Source organism: Echinococcus granulosus, assembly GCF_000524195.1.
Source record: "Echinococcus granulosus chromosome Unknown EG_S00065, whole genome shotgun sequence".
Classification (NCBI taxonomy): Eukaryota; Metazoa; Platyhelminthes; class Cestoda; order Cyclophyllidea; family Taeniidae; genus Echinococcus; species Echinococcus granulosus.
The window spans coordinates 253378-279729 of NW_020170445.1; the positions used below are offsets into that span (position 1 = coordinate 253378).

Below are 26352 nucleotides of genomic sequence, written 5' to 3' on the forward strand. Positions count from 1 at the left end.
ACAAAGGGGAGGAAGATGTGGGAAAAGAATGTGACTTATTGAGAGATGATTGCGTAACAGTTCATCGGATACTCACCCGCAGCTAGTCTCAGTGATATTTTAAACAACTTGTATGAACTTTATGGAAGTCGTCCAGACCAGCACTTTTGTCAGTGCAATGCTCCAACGCCCAGTCATAGAGAGGATGCTCGAGAGGAAGCGCCAGACTAGGATGGTTGCAAACCGCCAAGAGGTACTTCAGCGCTTCCTGTCCTTCGAGTGTTTTTGAAAAGGTCTCGTAGAGTTTCGCCTGTTGAAACAATAAAAAAAGAACAAATCAATTCTGCTTGTTACCAGCCTTACAGCAATGCCTGGTAGCTCTATTTGAAGCACGTCTGAAGGTCCTACTGGAACGGGTAGCATAGGGATCGGAGAAAGTGAAAGGATTCTGAAGCCAGTCGACACTTAAAACGAGAGATTCAGTTATGAAATCAAGATGTTTTCTTCTTTACTGAAACAGTTCCTGCCTATTACACGAAAATTTGCCTCTGAAGTGAGACGAGAGAAATGACAGGAATAAAACAAAGACATTCACTAAAGAATTCGATATAACTACGATCACAAATCATGTAACATTCACTTTGAATTAAAGATACTGCCAAACTGAGCCGGCAGTGGCAGAACAATTGAGAAAACTTAAGATATGGAGTTCACAAAATGAAAAAAGCTGCCTACAAAAATCTTGGGATGCAAAAATGAGCGTAAAAAGGGAAAAAGTGTTTCAGAGGTAGCCTTGATTGATGCTAGAATAATTGTTGGCTCCTCACAATGCCCGATTAGAGAAAAGGCAAAAGTTTTCACCCAGGATGAGGCCTTTCTGAAGGGTACACGTCTTATGAAGGCCTTGCCGACGACAGTGCAGCTCATTCATGCATGTGATGAGCAGACCCCATGTCCAGGCGGGTCACGAAGGGGTCATGCCTTAATGCCAGGATTGAGGACACTGCTAATCTACATGCGTGTACTTGTTCTCCTGTCAACATCGTCAAACCGCGTACGAGGGTCCAAACAGTAGATGTGGATGCGTGATGTGTTCTAAGGAGGGTTTACGACCCCAGAAATGATTCTGTTTCGAGGTTTTGAATGTGGTAGTTTTAATAATCACTTTTCTTGCCAAATATCTCCCATGCTGTGAAATTACAGCTGTATGTCAGCACTTTCTTTGTGATCTACTAATATGCTGCTACACAGAGGATATAATTAAGCAGAAGTTGTTACTACTCGTTGTGCTCTGAACCAAGGATGGCGGGAGTCTTTACCATGAGGGATTATTTTGCTTTTAATTTGCATCGTCGCCGGCCAGCGGTGAGCATTTTCCATCCTCATTTGTGCACATTGCAGCTTCACACCAGCTTCGGGGTTAACTCAGATGCAAAATTTCTGATAAATGGTTTACTCGTCTAGGTCAGGAAACTGTCGCAACTGATACGAACGAAAAGGCGACCAAATTTACTCTTCCACATTCATTAGGCCAGAAATGATCACCTGCTCGCTGCAGCTGCGCACTGGTCTTCGAGTCGCGTGTGGCAAGGAGAGGGCGGGCGAAGCGTGCATTGAAGGCGGCCTCCGAGGGAACAAGGAAGACGGGCATGAGGAAATAAAGGCAAGGTCAAATCTCACCCACTCGTTCTGCACCAGTGTGCCTGTCAGAATGAGGCGATGGCGGACACGAGGCCCCTTCACCACGTATGAAATCTTTGTGCAAAGAGACCATCAACAAAAGCAATAGCGGTGATAGCTATCTGGTGATAATTCATGTCTAGCTGGTAAAACCAATCCCACAATCTGCGTGATGAATGGAAACGCTGGAACTTGGATCTAACGGATATTTCCCACTACGTGCAAATTCTACTCGAAGATAACCCATAAGTATTAGGGCTTCTAAGGGTTGCCTAAGATTAAGCATCAGTGGGCGGCAATAAAATAATTTTTGCGTCTTTCCTTAACGGGCTTCTATGTTATATTTAGGTGTCATGTAATTATGCTTGATTAAAGTGGTCAAAATATTTGACAAGAAGTGCCTGTTTTTTCAATACACCCTTCCTAATATGACTTCCTGAATCCCAGTGCGATCTGCAATGCATAAGTTCAGCTTTGCGAGAGGTGGCGAATGCATTTTGCTACCATTTCTTATTTCAATTTCTTTATAAGTAGTCCAATTTCGAAACTTTGACACCAACCAAAAGGGCTTTAGGGTTCAATTATCATTCCGTAGTCAGATTTTACATCGTAAATATTCATCACTCACTGCCACCTAGGGTCGTTCAGTCCCTAGTTGTCGCTATCGAGTGGACCACGCAATCCGACTTTTAAGCTATGCTACCACGACCCATTTGAGGGCATCTCTCCTCTTGCTGAGATTTACAATTGTTCAGTTTCTTGCCAGAAATCCGAATGACCAACTGAATTCTCTTGGCTCAGAAATAGGCACTTTTGTCCAAGGAATAATATATCTGCAACTGCTCTGTCTGTCTGTCCGTTTAGAGGTCTTCTCTTTTCCCATAACTTAGAAAAAAGTGAATTAACACGACATCCATGCTTCTTTTCAATCTAGTTATCAGGTTGGTTAAATAACTCATTTAATTCAGTCAGAAATAAAAGCTGAAAAACCAAACACCACTTCGACCACTCTCAAGTCTCATGACGCTCACGCTATAAAAAGCAAATGTTAATAGATTAGACAAGTTAATAAAGTTCATTCGATGGCGCTTGGTACACCAAAGGTCGCCAAATCCTTGATACGGCTGTAAGCGGGGAGTTATAGAGGCTTCCAAGACTCCGAAGGCATCTCACAAGATGGTCCGCCTCACCTGACTCATCTCTACTGGCATTTATGATGACTGCAATGGGTAGTATCTGATGGGGTGCAAGAAATTCTAAGTCAGTTCTTTGATCAGCTATGAAAAATAGCAAAGAAACCACTAAAAAGATTTTGAAGTCGCAGCAGTCATGTTCATCCTGTACTCTTGAAAATGCATTCCTTCTGATGAAATAGCCAATATCCTTTTCAGTTGGATATGTAGCAATGATGCGCTTGTGCATACAGAGAAGACTCATGTGTACTGGACATATGTTTAATGGCAATTCATGGATTAAATCCATCAGCAGTTTACTTTTCGCATGCGCATTAAGGAATTTCTGAAAGACCGGCAGGACCTGAATGCGTACAGATCTGTGGTCTTGGTCTTGACCAAGTGGGAACAAAAGCATTGATAATAATCACTTTCTTCCTTTTGATGACAAATGGCTTTAGAGGCATTTTGAAAAAATGTTAAAGGTTGTGAGAAGAGTAGCTAGCAGAGACGCATGGCTAACCAGGTCTAGTGATTATACACTGACATTAAATAGTAGAGAATTGGTGCATTATGTGTATCCATGCCCATGCAGTGATTTACCAAATCCGGACCATATATGGACTGAGTGACATCGATGACGAGGTGTAGATAAATCGGGCCTTGGGGGAGGGTTTAAATTAACCTCACCCTGATGGTGGCACGTTGGGTCATTCCGTATCGTCTTGTCTGATAGTCACGTAATCATCATCCTTCTGATTGTCCTTTTGTTCAAATGCATCAAATAAAATGAGGTAACAGGAGAATTTGTAATCCTCTATAGGCAGTGAACACTTGCAACAGCACTTATGTGATCTGACAGCAGGGCATTCCTTAGGTAGTGGATGCACGACAGATCTGTCATTTTTCGATTCGAGTGACTGAAATATTACCCTGCCAAATAGCTTATTGAAGTTTATTGGCTAAAATACTGTTTTGAGAAGCAGACTTTTTAAGATAGTGGCTATCAATTGCAAAAATGTGAATAATTTTGGAGCTACACAAGCCAAACTGATAAAGTGGAAGAAACAGTGGAACCTACTCAGCTGGCCTGTTTGCAAATCGCCTTGTCCAACAATACATTAGTTACAGTAAAATTTTCATGTTAGTGTTTTGAGTTGCCTCGTCAATTTTACCGACAGACACATGATATAGGTGAGGTTATCGGCATTTTATATCACCTTATAGCTCAAAAAATTCCATTTAAAAAGTGTTTTTCGTGTTTGTGAATAATTTTACAGTTTGGTTCATTCAGAAATCTTAGGTATTTCAGCAAGCCCCGTAATCCCTAATCACACACAAGTGACTACTCATGCGGAGAGAGTGGGTGTATTTAATGCAAGAAGAAGTAGTAATTCTGACTATCCCCAAAGAGTCAGATGTTCTTCCTAAAATCACGCTTACTAGTTGGAAGCATACCTATTTAAGTAGTATGTGAGCCGAAAAACTTGGGTGATGCACAAGCGTTGCCTCCAATGATATCTACAGCTATTTAGCACTTGGTTCTATCAAACAAGAAACATGGAACAACTGTACCTTGTTCCGCCTTCAGCATTACCAAATTTGATCGAGAATAAAGTTTGTATTCTATTTGCTGGAAGTTTGATTTTATTTCACACAGCTTCCTCACTTTCATATGAAAACATGATTAACGAGGCAAAGTGACTCATTTGACATTGACCGGCATGCACACGTCTCAGGCGTGATTACTCCGTCCTCCTTCCCGGGGAGGGGGGGAGGAATTTTAACCGACCTCGAGCAAACCTTCGCCATGAGGTGGTAATAATCCTTGTAGTAATGAGGCAGAGCCTCAGAGATATTCGGTTCCAATACACCAAACAATTTTTTTCAGTCCAACGCCATGTGAATAGTAAGGCCTTTGGCTGGATAAATTATCACTTCAAAACATTAGGTAATAAGTGGCATGGTTTGGTTTTATAATCCAGCAGATTATGCATAAAATGACAGAGAAATTATGGTGTAGGGACAGCTGGTAATGTCTTCGATGCATACCAGAATGTCAGTCTTAACAAAAGCGAATAATCTTTGGAAAACCCGAAAAAGTCACTCCACTCACAACCGTGGTAACCCTACACCCTCGTGAAACAATTATGATGATGTGATTAGGATGTCTCATCCATGTCCTAGCTGATAAAACGCCCAGGGCCTTCGTGACGGAGACTAGATAATGTCAATCTAAGCTGATTTTCAGCCTGCCATGGTACTCTAGTGTCCCAAATGGAATGATCAAGTTAGCTGCATTAACTTATGTTTTAATTCATCGCTCCCAGAGGACTTCAGTAATTTCCTCTTCCTTAGACTAGATTTAGATAAAGACCATTTTAAACTGCACGCTTATTCTAAAAAGCTCAAAGAAAAGTAAAATCGTTGATTCAGAACTGGCCTTAGGTATACGACTTAATCCAGATGTTCTTAATTTGTAGATCGCTTGTGTAACCACTTTCCCCGTAGCAGGTATTATCACATCACCCTCTTCAGACTCTCAACACATCCCCCAAAACTACCTAAATTAATTCTCCGAAACTCATTTTACAATCTCAGAAATGCAATAACTCAATTTGACGGAGTCCTAGACACTGGTTGGTTATGTAATTTCCCATAGGTAACGGACATTTTTGTGTTGTGGACGGAAAATTAACCACAACACTCCCACGATCCTAGATATGCACTTACATGCATTGCAATGCCAAAGGTTTGATGGACAATATGTTTGACAGAATATTCTGGTGTTCTTCAATCAGCTTCCGTAGTTGGTATGATACTTCGGCTACTTACTTACGCTTATTGTTGAGAAAATCATTGGATGTTGATATTAACGGATTGGGTTGACAAAGGCGTTGAGGCATCAGATATCACAGTGTCAGGATGCAAAATTATTGGAAAATTTGTCAGTGTACTTGTCATCTGCAGTGTTTACTAGCAAAAGTAATCAACACGGTGGTTTTAGCTTAAGCTATTTCATTCAAAATCACCAAGTTGCTCCCCATCATGCGGGAATTTCTTCACCAGAAATGGAAATCAAGGTTTCAATACACCCTTTGTTTTTGGCAAGATGAATATATTACTTAATTCCTATAAATTGTAGGAGCAACTTATTTATGCTTTCATTTATTTTCGTTGATCGCCTCGAACTTATTTTATACCTACCGATGTAAGGGGGGTTACGGTTGAATGGACTCGTCTAGATTGCGGATGCCATTTTTCTTTGCTGGAACATTTCAGAAGTGCTGGTGGACACTGAAAGTAACAATACTAATAAAAGCGATTATGTAGAGAAATTACTCGGCAATTTTAATGATTTAATGGCATTGCCACTAGTAAATTTGGTCAAGAACTAAAGTTTTTTGCTTCATGAATAATCAATGAGAGGATTATAAACTTGAGGAGACCATAATGATGGTTCCTAGGTGACAAAATTTTTGGAAAAAACGGTCCTTTTGGGCTTTGAGAATAATGTGGAGCATAAGATGGGTTATTTGGTAAGTTCTGGTCTCCTCATGATTTGATTAATGTGAGTTGATCTAGTGGCGCCAAGTCCAGTTGGAAAGCTGGTAGCGACAACAGGCGAACTACGGCGGTAGCTACCGGAAGTTATTAAACGCCATAATGCCCTGCGCCCAAACCAGGTCGGCCAGGTGCAGTATTTCCTACACAGGGCTACCTGTGCTTGATCACACCGTCTCTAACACACTTAACCCACAACCTACAATGTCATACTGTCGAGGAGCTGTCAAATAAAACAAACCGCTTTCAGCAAAAGACCATAGCTATTTACACCGACAGAGGCGAGGATTGGGAAAGGGATCAAAGACAGAGAAGAGAGGTGAAGGCAATGTCACGTCGATGGCTGTGTAGTAGTAGGGATTAGTCCAATGAGCGCTCGTATTTCGGGAGTGATGGAGGGGTGCTCGTGTCGGCGACAGAGGCGTACCAGTTGCTCCCGCTCCTCTGGACGGACACCCTCACGGTAGAACTCCAAGAAGGACAGGAGGCTCTTGAACCACGTCAGTGGCATTCGACCCTCTGATGTGAAATACATGGAGCAGTTTGCATTGTCGAATCTATTCAAACGAAATATTTAAAAAGATAAAAGGAGCGGATGGAATCGAACTGTGCACATGCGTGAGTGCACGACAAATTTATTCGGCGCAGATGGGCAATTCATGGATGAACAGATCAAGTGTGAGCAAGTGGGTATATACGCAATGAAAGGAAGGATCCCTAGTGGAAGGATAACTGGACGGCCCTAAGATGACTGGAAATGGATACGGAAAAGTAGGCAAATAAGAACAAAACAAACGACTGTACAAGCAAAGAGGGAGCAACTCACGAAGCAAAGTAGGCGACTAGGCGAGCGACAGCATCCTCGGGCAGGAAGTATCGTTTGTTGATGATGGCCTCAATTACCATGGAACGTGGGATTGAGAAGTCCTCCTCGCAGGTAAGGCTCAGGGCCACTGCAGAGAAATGCGCCCGAATAGAAGCCTTCTTGATGAGGTGTGCCAGAATCACCCCCTCTGTCTTGCTCATCTCCGACTGTAAGGGAAAAAGGAAAGGTAAAATTGGAACCGGTCTCTACCTAGTTCTCGAGAAGCCAGTGATCACTACTGTTATGACACCTTGAGTTGATCATGAAGAAGTGCAACACGAATTTAATGGTACTTGGAGTCAACATTCGTCCATAGAATTCCGGAATTACGAGACGACTTTCGAAGAAAACGACCAGAATTGTTTGGCAAACCCTATGCCGGCACATAAAAACCGTGAAACTTACCAAATGAAGGATAATTAAACTAGAGTTCATTGAGTAGAAGTGGCGTGCTACTGAAAGCGATGCTGGAGACAAATCTAGACTCAATCCTTGTGCTTTTCAGCTACACATTCATCAGCGATTTATTTCACAACCTCAATACGGTTGCAAATAGCATGGTAAAAATATCTCTATCACAGAGACTCGATAGCCTGATCTAATTCAATGGAGAGAGTGTTTTATCTGGTTTTGAAGAGACTACAATGCAGCGTGAATTGACATTAGATCACATTCGAGTAAAACCGCACGGAAAAAGCAAAACTGAAATACGAAATAGCTAGTAAATAGACTTTCCTTTATCCATGGGTAGAATATGGCAGCCAAAAATTCACGAATACGAAATAAGGAGGCGATCAGAGCCTCAAACAAATGCACACATAGGCGTCCATTCTCAGCTATGTCGTTGCGCACTTTAGGCAGGAGATAGTCCTCATAGAAGCTAAAGTCAAGCCAAACACGGCAATATAGAACCAACAAAGCATTAGTCAACCACTCCATGCTAGCATCTACATGTCTGAAAATAACGTACTGGGATGCTTGATCTCCTCCTTTTGAAGCGAAAACTTTGACAATCCGAGGATAAGCATGACTGGTCCACTCCAGTGGAGAGAGCATTTCCAGTAGACTATCATACCCGGTTAAATGCGGGAGCATTTTGATGGTTTTAGGAAGAGGGCCACTGCGATAGTGCGATAAGACGTCTTTTAACAGGCGAATGTGATTTTTCAACTCATCTGGTAGCTCCTCGAAGTCATCAACCGCTTTAAAGTCATCGAGATCCGGCAGGCTCCCGCAATATTCCGACATTTCTTCAGCGACCTACAAAAGTAGAAGTAGCAACTGACAAGCATAAAACCTACCACAGATTTAGCCTCATTGATGTTTTGAAGGAGTTCACTCGAGTAGGCACCATCAGAGTCTGCACTAGGTTTGAAGAACTTCTCCCACTCTTCATTATATTCGTCTTCATCGTCAACATGGAGAGGCGGATTCTTGTTAACGGCACTAACTTCTTCGTCTGATGACTCACTACCACCGAGATTTAGCTTCTCAACCTTTTTCCTCCTAGTGAAAATACATACACCAGGGAAAAATTACTGACTTAGGGACGAGGTCATTTTCTTCATTTGACTGCTTCAGTAGCTTATGCAACCTTTTTACTGACCGCTCATCAAGAGCCTTAAAACACAAAATATCAATAAATAAAGACTACATCTGTACTATCCAATTCTTCACGCCTCCTCTTACTTCTTCCTTTCGGCATGATGAATGTGATAGTGTGGATAGAATAGTGGTGGAGAAGTGGGCTAAAAGTGCTATTGATTATGTCTGTAAAAGGGGTGAAAGCATGGCCAAGAAATACTGAAACATATCAAACTGTTTATGCTAAGTCAACTATTAAGCTTTAAAGTAATTTTAAACGACTTTTAGGTGCAGTTTTAAAGCGCATTAAGTGCTGTTTGCTGCACCGGATGTGTTGTCGTAAACAGAAAAATATCATCAATCGCCTAATCACGTGTTATGCCTTTGCAAAGCAAGATTTTATTGGTTAAATTTATAATTTAACTTGATTTTATACACTTCTGTGCGATTATTGATGATAGGCTCGCTTTGTTCAATATTTCTTATTCGGTGTAATAAGTTTTCGCCTCCTTGAAAAATTATAAAGACAGTTTGCGCCATTGCAAATACTGAAATTATTGATGAGCACTTGTAAATTGATCACAGTACTTAGCGCTTTGGACTTATGTCTTAGTTTTATTGCCATTTTTCAAAAGACAGGGAATATATCGGTTTGATGAACCTTTCGGCGATTACACTGCTCATTTCTAAATCCATTTTTCCTCTAACTCTAAATTTTAAATTAAAGGTTATATTTACCTAAGAAACCTGTTCATTTTACTTTGACTGGGAACAAATATCGCCGTTAGGGCGCCTACTAGTGTAGGTGTATGTTCGGTGGATTCCTTGGATGGATAGAGTAGTGAATATGGTCTCAGCAGAGCCGCTGGTTAATGAAAAAGCCAGTATTTCAAAGACAACACAAAGCGTTCGATGTAAATCCTCCCCCTTATGCCACAAGGACAAAAGTTTTGTGGCATGTTTCGTGCTAAGCATCTTGATGTCATTTCTGATATCCGGTATAATTTTCCCCGATCTAGGCTAAAGTGACCTATTTTGTAATACGATAGTGGTTCATCCCTCGGTTCTGGTGAGGCGCCACTTCTGTTACTTCGAACTAGCCCCTTGTGGCTCGCTGGGTGAGGGCTTTTGGGCCATGATAATAGCCCAGACACCTTCTCTGTGCTAAATATATATATTCTGCACGAGTATTACGTCTTCTTTCGTCTTCAAGGAGTCTCGGGACACTACAAATCTTCTCTCTGCCAGGATAGAGTACAAGTCTGTTTGTACTAGTTTATTCGCCTAAGGACATGTACATTATCAACGTAGGGAAGAGCCGGCCGGACCGAGGGCTGTGCAGCAGGGCGGTGGTACAATTCGAGGGAACAAAAGTGCTCGCACACTTAAACATGTTGTTAGACAAGCCACCAAACCGTCACGAAACATTCGCTTTTCACTGGTTACCACTTCAGTTACAAGAAGTCATTACGTCGATTTGGCTTTAAAATAAGGATTTTAGGGGATTTAAATTCATAGAACTGAGGTTCCATTTTCAGTTATTTGGAGGAGCCTATCAATGAATTACAATCTTTTTTAGTTCAAAATATTTTACAACCAAATGATTGCCTTACAAATTCATGAAACCTAAGCCTAACCACAGAAGAGAAAAACAAAAGATTACGGAATTTAAATCCCATTATAGTTTTTCTTTGCTAATCTCATTTGTAGCACAGTATTCTTAGTCTTGTCGCCTCTTTTTGTCATCAAAGTCGAATGAGAAGTCGCTCTAGGACTCTTTTCGGTAATCCATGGTAGGGATCGACTACTGAATTGGGCGTTGTATAAACCACCCAATCCGCATTCTCTTGTGAGAAAACAGCCACTCTGTGGACTTCAAATTGCGCACAATAGATATTTCATATCACCAGTAACTCGATCTCGAGCAATGAGGGACTGTACCACATTCTATGGAAAAGAGTTGTTCTATCATCTCGTCAACCCAACTTGCGTTCAGAGTGTTACCGTAATTTACGGCGCATCATCATTGGCGATGACAAAAGCTAAACCTGACCTCAGTGGCCTTCTTCTTCCTCCTCCTCTTCTTTTTCTTCATAAGTTTCCTTATCCCTTCTGTTACAGACTTCTTTTTTCGTCGCCTTCGCCTTCGACTCACTTACTTTAAGCGTTCGGGTTTAATTGCAAACAAGTTTGAAGAGGCGTAATTGGTGGTTTAAAAGCAAAATTAAATGAAATAGTAAGCAGGCTGAAGAGATATGAATTTTTAAGATGAGCTTTTTTGAATCACTAAAGCAAATATGTTACAGTCAGGAGATAGTCTTACTTCTCAAGTTGTCGGATGTGGCTAGACCAATATCACTAATTCGAGCTACACTAGTGGTTAACTAAATGTACTTTTTCAGGAGTAACCCCAAATTAGACAATTTTGATAAGTAAGGTGTTAGATTTATGCCGTGAGTCTCATACAATTAATTCTTTAATCATATGATCGTGTACTTGAACAAAACATCACTGCCAATATTTCAATCTTGTATTGCCATATTGCCACTGTATCCAACGAAAGCCAAAAAGTTATGCTACCACAGTATCGAATTTGAAGCTTTAATTGAGAATAAAAGTGCTTCAAATTTTAATGAAAAAAGTTCACAAAGCCAAGGCATACAGTCTACCCGTAGTGGAGCTAGCTGGGAACCTACATTCTCTGGCAAAATTAATCCCTTGGAAGTACTTCACAATATGGGTGTCAAATATATGAGAAAAATTAAAATCAGAAGCAATATGTAGCGTCTTGAGACTCTCTGAAGACGAAAGAAGACACAATACTCGGGCAGTATATATATTCAGCATGGAGAAGGTGTCTGGGCTATTGGCATGGCCCAAAAGGCCAGCACACCCAGCGAGGTACAATGGAGCTAATTCAAAGTACAAAAGTGGCGCCTCACCAGAACCGAGGGATAAACCACTATCGTATTACATAGCCTCCCTTTGCTTTTGAGCTTCGTCCCCGGCGCTCCCGCGTCAGCCATTACAACGTAGTCGGTGCAGTGAAGAAAAACCTACGAGCCAACCGTGCCAGTCACCAAATTAGCGCACAACTGAGGGGATACTTGACCTCAACGTCACTGATCCCTCTTGGCAGCTTGACTGGATCTGGAGTTTTGTTCGGTTTAGGGATTTGATTCAGAACATGGAATTGCGCCGGCCATCATGCGTGTTCATAGATAGATGCAGGAACACTGGCCTAAAAGCAGATATGAGTAAGGGAGGACAAGATTTAAAACAGGTCCATGGGGGACGGTAGGGGAAATCCGTAACGAAACTTCCAGATGGTTCATGGCTAGTGCCGCTTCAGTTGTTAATAGCTTTTCTGCAGAACAAGGGACTGGGAGAGATGCCGAATGTAGACGTCAAAATCAACCCTTCTACTAGGGGTCATCACCATTCTCCCATCCGTAGCATATGTACTTCTCCCGCTCCACTAAGGCTTATCACGCAGAAGTGGAAAATCAGGATAAATGTCTTGTAAGATCGGGTTCGCTTTCCGCTGCCACCAATGTAGCATCTTGAGACTCCCTGAAGACGAAAGAAGACACAATACTCGGGCAGAATATATATATTCAGCACGGAGAAGGTGTCTGGGCTATTGGCATGGCCCAAAAGGTCAGCCCACCCAGCGAGGTACAAGGGGGTTATGGTATTACAAATAAGTTAAGGTGACCCTAATTTGTGGTTGCTATGTGACAGAAGTATGTAAAAGAAAAAACTAACAATTTGTGGTAAAAAATTGCAATACCCAGAGGACTTTTCCCCGGTATTCATTCACTTTCCTCCACCAACCTCACCGTTTTGCATGGAGAAAATGATTATTTAAACAATCAACTATATTATGTGCACTGGTATTTGTTATCCAACAAAGTAAGAGTTGAATGAAGAGGCAAAGGAAGTTACCTCCTTGCCGTGATCAAAAACTTGGTGTCTTCTATATCTCCCAACAGTACCCCCAATGATGTACTCAAGAAGCTTCTTTTGCTGCACTCCATGACATTCAAATGTGTAGCACCCGATAGAGCAAAAGCCATTTAGTTCATGCCATCATATTTTAAGACTAGTTGGGACTTCATTCTGCATTTGAAGATGTAAATGGCCAAGTGTGGCTGAGATTCTCAACTGAGAGAATGACTTTGGAATCAATTTATTGTAGGCATGAGGACAACAGACTTTCAACAAAGCATGGTCATCCACTCTGATCAAAGGGTCTAGATAATCCTGATCAAATTAAAGCAGCATGAGGATGCAAAAGAAGGGAAGGAAGCCAAAGGGATCTTTTTGTTTGGTTCATTTCGTGTATAAAACTCAAAGATAAAAAGAGAATACAGCTTCAACCCACGAATTGCGACTCCTAAGTGACTACTACCAACACCTTGTTTTCGGTCCATCAGCTCCAATTTTTTGCACTAAGATTTTGAGAAATGTGAGTTCCGTTTCTAAAGTACCACAGACAGGAGAAATGTTTCAACTGTGGTAAAGCGGATCCTATTGAGCGAGAACGTAAGTCCACGCCAGCATGGGTATTAATTGTTAATTTTGATCTTGTTGTAAAACCTCCGACTGAACATGCTTCCACATTGTCCCCATTAGCTTTAACTTTTGTACTTTTGGGGAACCATGAAGACTTCTTCCAGCTAATGTCCTAGAATCGTCATTAATTGGAAATCCGGGTTACACGCATTTTACTTTTGAACTGAGGCTGCCCCGGTACACTAATAAAGTTATTTGCTGGTACTGGCGCTGAGGACCGATATTTGGCGTCAAGCTCCAGATCCTTTATTCTTGAGCTCAAGGTCTCGCGTTTACAACAGGCTTAAGTCTGACAGGATAACTCCAGAATTATGAGAAAAGCTATGAATTAACAATGAACTTCTCGCATCTGTAGTGGACTCCAGGGCAGATACCCTTACTAAGCGACTTGTGCCGCTAAGAGGGACTTTTTGAGCCTGGTGGCCAGCTATTTGAGAGTGGGTAGTCTTGGTCACGCGTAGTGTAGTCATGAATGATCTTAAACCCAAATTGTGTTAGCACATTTGTGTTGTGGCCAAACTTACAGTCAATCAGGATGGACTGAATGGGAGGCATTTTACAAGAGGTTAGCGAAAATGGGAGCTCCTAGGAATCACCTTATGCCATCATTATCTAAGTCGTCGGCAACTATGGTACAACATTGGAACAATTGAGCTCACAATCCACAACAGCTGTTTAAAGTCCATTCTCCATGTTGAAAACTTAGCCCGACTTGGTGATGCTGAAGCTGATTGTGACAAATCTAGTTGCCTTTTGGTACAAATGCCCTCAGGTAAACGTGATAAAGTTGTACCCATCATTTTCACTCTACCTCGATGATAGACTCTGCATAAGCTCTGCCGATTTCTGAGCCTTTACTGACGCCATTATTGCCCATTTGTAGCACCTGATGAATATGTATGATATATTGGTCATGCGATTCTACCACCGACCCCGAGATGCACTGTTTCTGGAGGTCCTCATTTCCCTTATCTTCCTATCTGCATTGTAAAACCTACAGCAAGACTTACCTACTGGCGACCCCAGGTAAATTACGATAATAGGCGCCAGGTGCTAACGCAAAATTCATTCCAAGCCGTCAAAAAGTTGTCCGCAGCTTACTGCTTATGATGTAGTCCAGTGTGTGCATGCTGGTTAAATGATCAACTTCTTAATAAGTAGTATAATGCTTCGAAGATGAAGAGTTTACTTAGTGCGCTCGACCTAATTAAAAAGAGAATGAACTGTAGAGAATTGATGTGTTATTTAAAATATGCCTAAATACACATTTGTTTGAGGCTCCGCAGATTGTACTTTTCCTCTACGGCATGGCTCTTGGACTATGGCGGTTGACCCTCAGTCCTTCTCTGTGTTATAAGTAGTACATATTCTTCCACATGGGTTTGGCTTATTACGGCCCCAGCAAAGACCTGAAAGGATACGCTGACTAAATTCATTTAAAATGATCAAGAATTAGTTTAATCAACATAAAAATAAAAGGTGATGATAAAATTCTAGTGAAAGGAAAAAACTTAGGCTATCGTTAATTTTTAAACAAATTCGTGGATGGAGCAACTTTGTGAGAAAAAACCTGTAATGAGTGTAAGATAAGGATTAAACATCACAAATAAAGGCCTGAATTTCGGTGGATAATTTCTCATTGTTCTGTTAAACTGAGGCACTTTTAAAAGCAGTATCAAAAAACGACAAATTTAGAGTCACCAACTTTTTCCTTTCATCTCAACTTTCTCGAGACTTGGGAAAGCACTTTTTCAAACGTTTTTGATTAACTTTTCGAGTTCTTATGCCTTAATTTTGTACAATAATGGAATAGGAGTTAATTTAATGACCAAATTAGTGTATTATTCTGGAGCTTACTTGGAGGCCGCAGTAGTTGAAAAGCCAGTTGAAAGTGACAATAAAAATGCACAATTAAATCAAGTTCGTAGAGTCATTTTTCAATTACTAGTCAAAACGGCTTTTTGACCTCTCCACCTGTTTGTCACGTCACCTTATTACTTTCGGCCATATTTCCTGTCAAGCGTCATTAGCTCTGATCACAGCTTTGATCTTAGTGTCAACACCACTGTCGTCCTTGTTACATCACATAGTCACCTGGTCTATCATTAAGGTAACGCCAACTCCGATGTGCCGTAAAGTTAGAGCGCAAAGCTCCCTCAGGTGGTCCAGGAACTCGTAGCCTCCTCATAACTCTGCCAATTAATTGCTATAACCTGCACCTCTCAGGTTGTGTCTAGTCAGATATAATGAAGAAATATGTGAATAAGGCTATTTTTTTCCTGTCTGGGACATAAAGGGAAGAAAAGAGGAACGCTTTGACATCCAGACCTAACAAGAAGTAGAGAAGTTTAAATAAGTACCTCGTCGTTAAAGAGGAGAAAGTAGGAGGAGCCCTTTTTGTCAGTTGCACCAAACCCAATTAGGATACTAACTTGTAGAAATCAAAGAATACGAAGACGGCTTCCATGAAGGCCTTTATTATGATAAAGGAGCTTTATTATGATATAAGGCGCTTTGCGTCAAACAGCCTCCGCACCATTGCCGAGTTATTTTTGCTACACGCCAGTTAATACAAATGAAAACTTCAAATTTCGCTAGTCTGTAGTATTGTGGAATGGTGAAACCCACCTTTCATATCCTTATAAGTCATTAGCTATTAAGGTAATGTTGTGGACCCAGTAGCTGGCGAATTGCAGACCAAAATCAGGTCACTCATCCTTTCCATTATAAAATTTGCAAAATAACGAATAAAATACTTTAATTGCAATCCAACTTACTGATGTAACATAAACGCATCTTAACATTTAATCAGAGAAAACTCCGATTTATCACTGACACGATGGAATATTGGTAGTATTTATCTTTGTAGGTGTAAGCCACTTGTATCACCGTAATGACCTATTTATTCACATATTTAGATATCCTAATAAAACATTAATAAAAAGCCGACCAAAAAGAGGCTACGAACACATTCATTGAAAGAATTGGACTGCACTAGGCATGAATGTGGTAAGTTCAGGTGGTAGTTGAATCGTACAGTAAAGGACATCGAAAATCAGACCTAACGAACCACCAAAATGGACGCTAGAAATGGAAAAGTAGAGGAATGAAAATGGAAGAAGTGGATGTTTGTAGCAATGTGGACAACAAAGACCAGATAAAAAAAGGAGGAAGAAGGGAAAGGAGTATAGAGTGGGAGGAAAAATCACGCAGAAGTCAAGTTTAGTTCTAGCCTTCACTATCGTTAATGCAGCACCACGAGGCAAAGCTGAGAACAATGAGCTGTACAAAAGGCAAAATGACGAGAAGACCATAGCAGGAAAATTTAAACCTTACTGCACGTCAGAAAAATCAGAAAAATTGTGAATAAGTGCAATAAAATATCTTCAAGATGAGAAAATAATATGGTTTAAAGAACAGAAAGAAAAATAATATTAAGGCAAAAAATATGATTATAAACAGAATCAAGAAAAGAGAAAGAAGAATTTCCGCAATAAAAAATATATCCACGTAAAATGACAAAAAAATATAATATCGAGAATGCATGCGCGCAAGGAAAAATAACATGTGCCGTAATAAATTCAAATGGCAAAAAATGATTACGAAAATGCATACCTAAGTCAAAATTTGCTCATCAACGACAAAATGGAAAAAAATATTTTCAAGAAAGTAATCTTAGCAACATGTATTATAATCACTTGAATTAGTAAGATAAAAATTCAAGAATACATAACTCAATAAAAATCGCATCACAAAGTACATAAACACAAAATGATATCAGGTAAGTAAAAATAGATTTTGAGAATGCAAAAGCTAGCCAAAGTATTCTAATTATTTATGAAAAAGGGGTCTTAATGCACGTAATAATAAAACATGTTAAAAAAAAGAAATACAAAAATAGGACTAATTTGCTGAAAAATGATAAGATAAAAGGAGGTATAACGTGAGTAATCATGAAAAAAACCACAAAAAAATAAAATGATAAGGAATCTATAGTGTAAATAAAACATAAAATAATTAAAAAGGGGAAATTCCTTACAAAACAAAGGAGAGGGAAGAAAAATAAGGGTAAGAAAAAAAAGCATAGAACTAGGCAAGATAAAAAAAGGAAGCAGGCGTAAATAAAGAAAGCGAATATGAAACAAGAAAAACACACAAAAAAATACAAAAAATAATATCTCTCAGGCGCTCAAAAAGAAGGTGCGGTGAAAAAGAATATAGCAAGATGGGCATTGGGGAGTGCCTGTGGCAGATGGCATCTGCTATTTCACCACATATATGCCAATGGAATCCCCTCTATTTGTGGATGAAATTTATTAATATTTCTTTTGTAGCCTCTTTTGTTACAAATATGTGCCTTTTTTATGCATTTCTCTCTATGTGACCCAATTTCTCTTTAATTTCTTCGACCTTTTTTGTCCTATCTGATCTATCTTCCACCTCTCTCCGCTTCAATTTCGTCTGCACTGTGTCTGCTTGGCGCATGTCTGTGTTTGTTGAAGATAGCACAAGTAATTGCAACATTATATGTTCGATAAGTGTATGAGTTTGATTGAAATGCTTCTGCATCTTGAAAATGGTGAAAATTTGCAAAAGTGGAATGCTGCTTATTGTTACTTTCACTTTCTTATATACACAACTAAAGCACTGTAGTTTTGTCCTTGCAAACTTAGCATCAAGCTGCTCCGTTGAGCTCACGTTTTTATTTTATTTCCTATCCTCAACTTCAGATAAAGTATAATCAAATTGACAGCCCTTAATATATTTTAGAGTGAATTTTCCCCGGCTGCATTTACCTGCTCATGCTTACTGATGAATATTCAATAACTACGCTTATTTGCATTGGATAGGTAGATCATTAAATGGATGAGTAAGCAGATAAATAAGGAATTATTTGAATGAATATTGTTTGAACATATGTTTGAAGGATTAAAGAGTTAAAATACTGAATGGGTGCTAATAAAACAAACAAGTGACTAATTGATGATGGAATGCTAGACGGAGAGAATATTAGCGGTCATAGGGAGGAAAGCGGTCGAGGATGGGCCTTGAAGTGCTAGATATTTCGATCCGGGTGGGATAAATATAAACAAGGAATCTGAAATAATTAGGCGGAAAGTAGTTTATAGGTAGACGGGTGAAAATATGGTTTCGAGACTGCTGAATAATTGTTGCATGAACAGAGAAAAATGAGAAAATATAGAGTTTAAATTGCTGGGTGAACCCTAATTCATTGTTGAATGGTGTGATGGGTGATTCTCCTTCTGGAGTTCACATTTGCATGGAGGCAGCCGATTGTGACCGCTTGTCCCTCCTTACGCTTGGTCTGCCAGTTGGCATCTGGATCGGGCATTCTTCCACGGAAATCTAGGACTTGTTCAGGAGCCATATGGCCTAAAATTAGGTGTGGTTTAAGTCCATACATAAAATCTTCAGTGTGCTAATATCGTCGGCAGTGTGGACCAGGCTGTTGTTGCTGTTACTGCAGCTGGAGTTTCTGGACATGAAGCGAAGATAGAGACTGTACCCTGCCATTTAGGGTAGGTGAGGACCGCTAATAGGTGGTAAGAAAGTATTTTAGATCAGCGTACGTTACTATCATTGACTTTGCCGCCTTATTTTATCAAAACGGTTGCCAACAGTAGTAGGTACCACAATCCGGATAAACTTACCGAATTACCTCCCTTTCACGCACATGACCAAGTCACTCTAGCTTATTCATATGATAATAAAGGCCCTTATTTTACCTCCAGTATGTAATTAAGATAACTCGGTGTTGCACTACTTCCCCTGATACTACTCAGGAAAAGCGCAATCTAGATTCGGAAAATGATCAAGATATTTAAGATTGCAAATACGGACGATGCTCAAATTGGGATACAAATAGCTACAGGAAGAAGGGATTTCAAAAAGTTCGTGTGGAGTAACTCAGTTCCTCGGCAGCCATCGGTCAAATCTCCTCCTGAGAGAAATTTTAGAATTTTCAAAAAGGATTTAACTAATGAGTGCCTGTAGTGGAGGATCAGCAGAAAGCTCTTCCACAGCCCGACCGCCGATGCAGTAACTTGCAGCACATCATAATTAGTATCCTGCGCGGGTAGTATGCACAAGAAACGTGTCGGAGAGGAAAATAGAAAATTTTATGTAGTTTGGTGATTAAGAAGACCAAATATCTTCTGCTTTAGATTTTGACTGGTAAACACTGGTGATTGCTTTGGTTAGCCCGTTTGGCAATATTTTATTCAGGTAAATACTTAGTGCTGCGTAAATACGGCGAACTCAACAGCTACTAAAGTGTGGCTGAACCTAGGAATGGAAGGTACGTGGGAGAGATCTGGAATTGATAGGCGGATAGATAGGGATAGGATGAACATAAATAAATAATCAGGAAGGAGTGGACAGACTGGTACATCTGGAGCGTATGGATGAGCAAATGGTTTCGAGAAGTCTGAATCCATACTGGATGAGTAGAGGAGAAGTTGAAGAGCCTGGGTTTTAAATTGGCATAGGAACGTTAAATGCTTGTTATTGTTTGGGTAAGGTTACCCTTTTCTAAAGGCTACTTTTATCTACAATTCTTACGAAAGCTACGATACTAACCTTAAATCTCCATCTTATCCTATAGAACTTGTATACTTACCCTCGATTGAACTTGGGGGCGTGTGTATGTGAAACCTTCGGCAGGCGTTTTAGGCGGTCATTGGGACGTTTAAGGAATTTACTTTCTGACCCAAGCTAACCCCTTAGCACATGCGAACAGGTACATCATCCTATCTGACTCCCATCGTAAGGTCATGCGCTTCAATATGGCATTCATATGACAAAGCACTTTGGTGGACATGGCATTGCAGCACTTAGTCGCCACTCAAACATGCTACTCATAATTACGTCTTCATCAAAAGGTCACCAGCAAAGCTTTTCCTCTGCATTTTCCTTTTGAAATGCAAACGACTGAACCGGTGATCTCGGTAAGGGTGCTTTTAAATGCATTTTAAAAGGCATTCAAACAGATAGTCAAACAGGCAGATGAATGCAATGTTTCTTCAGGCAGCGTACAAAAACAAATTAAGCAGTTAATTTTTATTCCAGTCCATTGCAAAAGCACAGAATACCATCATCTCAAATGCGAAAGAAGCGGAATAACCAAAGTACTCATCACCACTGATTTCCTTCAAGCCCAGATATTTGCAACGGTGATGGAGACAATGAAGAGAAAGATGGTTTTAATAGCTGTTAGTCAATGCGGTGGATAAAATAAACGAGAAGTAAAGAATGAAGAGGACAAGTATTTTGTGTGGTTCTTGGAGAGGACGGTAAGTGCAGTACTGGAAGGTGCTGTCTGCAAATTCTGTTCATCAGTCCCATCATGACAGATGCTGCATTATGCTCAGACAGGAGACTGGTCTCCTCATGCCCACTACCTCAAAAAAAGTTGCAATAACCCGCCTGTCGGATTGTGTTTGAACACCTCACAATATCTATCATTGCATAAGTGTCATTAAGGTAACAGCAACATATCATCGGCAGCAAAAGTTGCCGAGGCCTGAGAAGCCAGCAAGAAAACAATTCGCAATATGAAGAGTAGTGATGGTTTGTCTGGATATATGATATGAACCAAAAGGGAGGATTTATAACGTCATTAAAAACGCCTTTGTTATGACCGCTGTTTTCTTATTTTTTATTTCAAGAAATGTACGGACATCTTGTTGTCTTGATGAAAGCATGGATATCAGTCCAAATAAAGAGCTAATCTCCTAAAACGGAGTTCAGAAGGTGCGTTAGCTTAAGATCTTTGTGACTTTAAAAGCGAAAGTGGGTAATTATAAGCTTTGTTGGATGGTCTAAGCCTTCCAAGATCAAGTTTGTGCATTTCGCAGGACAGATTGGAACAAAATATCTTCCAGGGACGGCTATTCTAGTTTCAATCATTCGAAAAATACTTGACGTTCATGTAGCAATTTAGGTCCCAACATCTTCTTTCTCTTACTAATCCAATATGGACTCAGCCATCTCATAACTACCCGTTCATCTATCCGGTACCCATTCGTCTGTCGACTTACCCCTGTTTCCCTGTCTATCTCCACACTTTCAAAATTTACCTATCAATCCAACCCAGTTTTATACTAAACACCCTTCGTTCTAAATCAACCCAGATCCGCGCCGTCTGGATTCGAATATCTATATGCCACTTGTTTGTTTTATCTGCCACCATTTAGTAAACTCGCCCCTTAAATCCTTTGCCTGACCACGCCCTATCCATCCACCCAGGTCTTCATCCATCTGCCTGCTTTTAGTCAATCCGGCGATTTATTCCATGCACATTAATAAACTTATAGAATATTGTCGACGGAAAATGTCCTCATGTACGTTTTGGACGGTAAGCCTTATAGCATAGCTAGGTAGCTGCCTAGCTCATCTCATTCCCCTTGCCAGGAATAACCTGAGTGCGATTCCTCCCATCCTACCCCTTTAGCCTCTTACTGTCCACGGTGCAAATACATGAATTTCTCACACCTTTTTTCCTTGTCCACCGATGCACGTTTGTATCAACTTGGTGATCCACATTTCAGTCACTCATGTCTCTGTTAAAAGGCAAAAGTGATACAAGTTACTTCATCTCTTGTCTCCTTTGCCTTGCTACCTCTTTTGCAGCGGCCGTATCATCGACAGCTGTGCAACTTCAAAATGGCACTTTCCTCCTCTTCAGGCTATTTAATGTGTGTTATAATCCGGTAATGGCGAAGGTTAAACTCGTAATAATAGCAGTATGGGAGAGAAGGTGACTGTACTTATGCTAATTGCCTCCTGAATAGCTATTCCTGGCTCTATTCACCTCTGGGCATGGAACACAGCATAAGTTCAAAGGGGTGGAAATGGTCTATAGAGTGCCCAATACTCGATTACTACTGAAGAATAAAGGCCCATGTAGGAGTGAGAAGGTAGTGCTTCTGCTATGAATTTCCTCTTATTTAAAACATATTTAAACAACGTTTTTGTAATTGGTCATCAACCGAATTTGACTCCGCCTCGTTTTGACATGCTGCGCCGACGTTGTACTTCTCCCCCCTTAAACAGCATTCTGTCTACGCTTGATGCCTCCACGTTGAGTAAATACCCCTACCTTCTACATTCCTCCTAGCCAACACTTCATCACCTTAACACTAGTAAGTACATTTTCCTTTAACTGCCTTTGCTCCTCCCAACACCGCTTGTGTAGCATTGGATGCGTTCCTGCATTTTAAAAAGATGTCTTCTATCTTTGATACAACTAGACCCTCTCCTCAGCGATGGGCACAGACGAATTCCCCTCCTCTTTTTTCCCGTCTTCAACAACAATTTGGGCTACCGATGACAGCATGAACTATCAAAACCGCTTTTGGAGTCCAGTTTGCCAGTCACTTTCATAAATGATTAAAATGACGTTTGCACTCATTATTCGGTAAAGTGACTCTATCGGTTCCTTGCTTCCTCCTTTTTCACATAAGCTGGAATGTTTCATGCTATTGTTCTGAAGTAGTAAGAAGCAAATCCATGTAAATTCCTTGATCCAACAGTAAATCTGTAGGCCTTTTGTCCCAAAATCCTCAGCCTGTACATTTTTAGTCAAAATAGTCAGTTTTAATGCATTCAGTCATTAACTGGAAATCAATTTGTCAAAAAACATTTTGAGTCACTTTGCTCCTAGAAAGTCACAAACAAGACATGTTCTCCAGGCACACGCGATATTTTCCAACCTTTTCCCATGATCTTGTTACTACTTTGGGAGTATTAACACTTAAATAAAATACTAGCCTAATATGGTGTAGAAGAAGGGATAATATAGCAGTGAATTATCAAAAAATGCACTAACTTTGATATAAACATGCCAAGACAGCTTACAAAATGCCTAATTTATAGATATGGCATTTCGCTTTGCATTGGATCGACCTACTATAAATGCTGTGGTGGACGTGCTAAAAATGTGATGCTCCTGATAGCCGAATTCGGTAGAGGACCACGCTTAGCCTAGAGCGCGGTCCATTAGCATCGGAGCGAATGCGCCCTGCGCATTACACGATGGTGCGTGTGTGGGTGTCATGCATGGATGACCATACCTGAATCAGGTTAGCTCTGTCCTCAGTGACCTCGTCGACTGACTGCCAAGAGGCATGTAAGATCGTGTCGTGCAATTCATACCATTCTTGCTAAATGCTTGAAACAGGGTCAGTTATGTTAATAACTCAAATATCACCCCAGTCATAATTTTGTTATATTTAGTAGCAAAACTGTGATTCTGTCTTACTGAGAAAAAAACAAATTGTGCTCTGATTATTCCAGACGGTTGTCTTAGCACCACTTATTCATTTATGACCCCGTTTGGGTAACATTATTTGACGCCTGGGAGACATTCAACACATGATTTAGTTAAAATCTGTGAGAAAAATTAGTTCGACTGCCATTGGTGTGCAGCAGCATTGACGACTAGGAAGACCAGTAATACACGCCGGAGAGCGTCTGCGAATTTCTGGGTGTATGTTTGCCATCGCTTAGGAATACGCCGGTTAGTTTCATCCAGAGATCTTTATTAATATCTACGTTGAGTGCTTTTCCCTACTCTATCCATCTAGGCAAAGTATTAATGCAATTGACTTGGATTTTCAAAAGGATTTTGTGGGCATAAAGGTGACTTTTCATGCAAAGCTCACCACGGAACTGACGTGAATTCTCGTTCCAGTGAGGTTGAAACATCTCTTGACCCCAAGTTTGTGCAACATCATTTCGGCAACTCTAACCCAAACATCCCATGAACAGCGCCTGGCAGGGCAACTATTATTTACGTGTCACAATCACAAGTGCTGAAGTTGTAGGACATGGCAATATTAAAAAGTACGGCTTTTTGAGCAGAAACAGTTAAAAAATCGTCAGTATGGTATAATTTTAAGTTAACATCCCAATTTGTTAAGTACTAATTATAGATAAACCCAAAAATCGAGATATACCAATACGTAAGATGGATGATTTAGTTAATTCTCCGCTTTGATCTGCTCAGAAGTCCCTCGTAAGTGCATACCACCTCACAAAGCTGGACCTCCATAATTTCGTGCTGAAAGACTACCAGTACGCAAATGGCCCTAATCATTGAATATGCAGTATTTGTAGAATAATACACACTCCAAGGGTTGGATGTACAATAATGCAAACGATAAAGTTCAGGCCATAGTTTGGATGAAATGTTGCAAAGGTCGTACAGCACAGTTGATCCTTTAGTTAGGGCACAAGCAGTACATGACATGAAAGGTGTGGGATTAGTGCAAAGTAGTCATACACGGAAATGTTGTGCTTACGAAGATAAATGGAATGTTGCATACAATATTGATATCTTAAAGTTAGTAAAATAGGAAAACTACCTGCACACAATGTAAGCATCATTTATTCGGTGACCACACCCCACTTGCCCAGCATACTTCAATTGTTCTAATGATCACGTTCAAATAAGGGTCGTTAGATTGGTCTAAGTAAGCGTAACTGAAATCGTGGATTGAAACACGGATACGAACTCCGACGTAGTCTCAGATTCACTGGGTGATAGATGCAGACTCTGACAGTCGCCACTGGGCAGCCGTCTAGTTAGTACACGAATGTTGTGTTCGCCGTACCGCCGTACACATGCACAATAGGAAAGAACTGCCATCCCACGGTTCATGTGGCGGCAAACAGAGTGCAGTGGCGCCAGATCAGTCGGCCATAAATGGCTACCATGACTTCTGTGTTTCACACATTGGCAGCCAAATCGGACGGAGTTGTTGCGGAAATTGCCATGCACAATCCATGGTCAACTCTAGTAGAAATGGCAAGGCATGGCAAGGTAAGGAGAGGCAGGGCATGACTGGCAAAGGCAAAGTAGATTGAGCTAAGGCAGTCAAAGGCAAGCAAGGTAACACGGGTCTAACATGTATATAAAACTTAAAAAGGCGAAAGGACAAAGTGACGACAACCAACCCAACCAGTCTACTCAGTCCCTCGCACCTATTTCTCCACCTCAGATAGTTTTATAGTGTCTGACGGCAAAAAAAGTTCAGTAATCGAATGAACAAATGTGATAAGAGGAAAGAGGGTGATGGGATGAGGCTACATCTTTCCCCCTATCATCCTACAATATTGACCCTTATTTTCTTTCCGAAGAATGATGCAGGCTGTGAAATCGTGTAGATGAATTTGACTAGTAAATGTTTGTTTGTAGTCTGCCATACACAAGCGGAAGCTAGTCTGCTGAAGATTGAATGTTGTCGCAGGATTGTGAAGATGTAGGTGAATCGTGTAAGCATAACAAATTCTGTATTCAATAGCTATCGTCACAAACCCTCTACTTGTCAAGAGCAATCCGGTCCAGGTTTCTGAATGATGCAGGAAGCAAGTTGATTTGGTAGAATTCGGTGTTTTATGTGAATGGGAAGCACTAGCCTTGCAGTTTATATCCTTTTATCCCCACCAGTTTATGTAAATGCATACGAACTGTTACACCATACAAATTAGGCATTGCTAAATGTTGTTCTTGGTAATTTAACACCTTCACCGCCATAAAAAATAGCGTGTTTTCGTGAAAGCGCTGCAACTGTGGGTGAAACGTCACCAGCAGCCAGGATCAACGAGCTTCAACCATTTCCAGGCGCAACGTTGTTTGGTTGGCCCACCATTTTCGCAGGCATGCCATTCCAGAAAATATTTTCTTCGGCTTTGCAACATCCAAAAGATTCATTTATTTAAATGTGTATACGCATGCAAAGATATGAGTGTAGATTTCCGTTTAGGTAGTTTTAGAGGACAAACATAATTTTGCAGCTCATTCTACCCTCTCATCGTACACATCCGGCCATTTTCTAAAAAAGTTATTTCGTTTAGAGCACCATAATTATGTTTCTTTTCGATTAAGTGGATAGAGAAGGGGGGCCA

The 26352-nt window shown here is 40.6% G+C and overlaps 4 protein-coding genes across 4 annotated transcripts; all 4 read right to left on the reverse strand. All coding sequences in view use genetic code 11, as the record gives it.

Moving 5' to 3' along the window:
* Positions 1–88: 88 nt before the first annotated feature.
* Positions 89–1630, reverse strand: EGR_06895 (hypothetical protein; the record flags this gene model as incomplete). The annotated part of the gene is made up of 2 exons (XM_024496144.1): positions 89–289; positions 1493–1630. 2 exons carry the CDS (start codon positions 1628–1630, stop codon positions 89–91), a joined length of 339 nt encoding a protein of 112 aa, XP_024349456.1.
* Positions 1631–6726: 5096 nt separating this feature from the next.
* On the reverse strand, positions 6727–8965 carry EGR_06896 (Bystin; the record flags this gene model as incomplete). Its single annotated transcript, XM_024496145.1, has 7 exons — positions 6727–6952; positions 7222–7427; positions 7945–8140; positions 8231–8520; positions 8562–8766; positions 8804–8880; positions 8915–8965. The coding sequence occupies 7 exons, from the start codon at positions 8963–8965 to the stop codon at positions 6727–6729; spliced, it is 1251 nt and encodes a 416-aa protein (XP_024349457.1).
* Positions 8966–15690: 6725 nt separating this feature from the next.
* On the reverse strand, positions 15691–18957 carry EGR_06897 (hypothetical protein; the record flags this gene model as incomplete). Its single annotated transcript, XM_024496146.1, has 4 exons — positions 15691–15750; positions 15783–15853; positions 18742–18816; positions 18846–18957. 4 exons carry the CDS (start codon positions 18955–18957, stop codon positions 15691–15693), a joined length of 318 nt encoding a protein of 105 aa, XP_024349458.1.
* A 3829-nt stretch (positions 18958–22786) lies between these two features.
* EGR_06898 (hypothetical protein) lies at positions 22787–24496 on the reverse strand (the record flags this gene model as incomplete). The annotated part of the gene is made up of 4 exons (XM_024496147.1): positions 22787–23011; positions 23157–23214; positions 24240–24367; positions 24473–24496. The coding sequence occupies 4 exons, from the start codon at positions 24494–24496 to the stop codon at positions 22787–22789; spliced, it is 435 nt and encodes a 144-aa protein (XP_024349459.1).
* Between the last annotated feature and the right edge of the window lie 1856 nt (positions 24497–26352).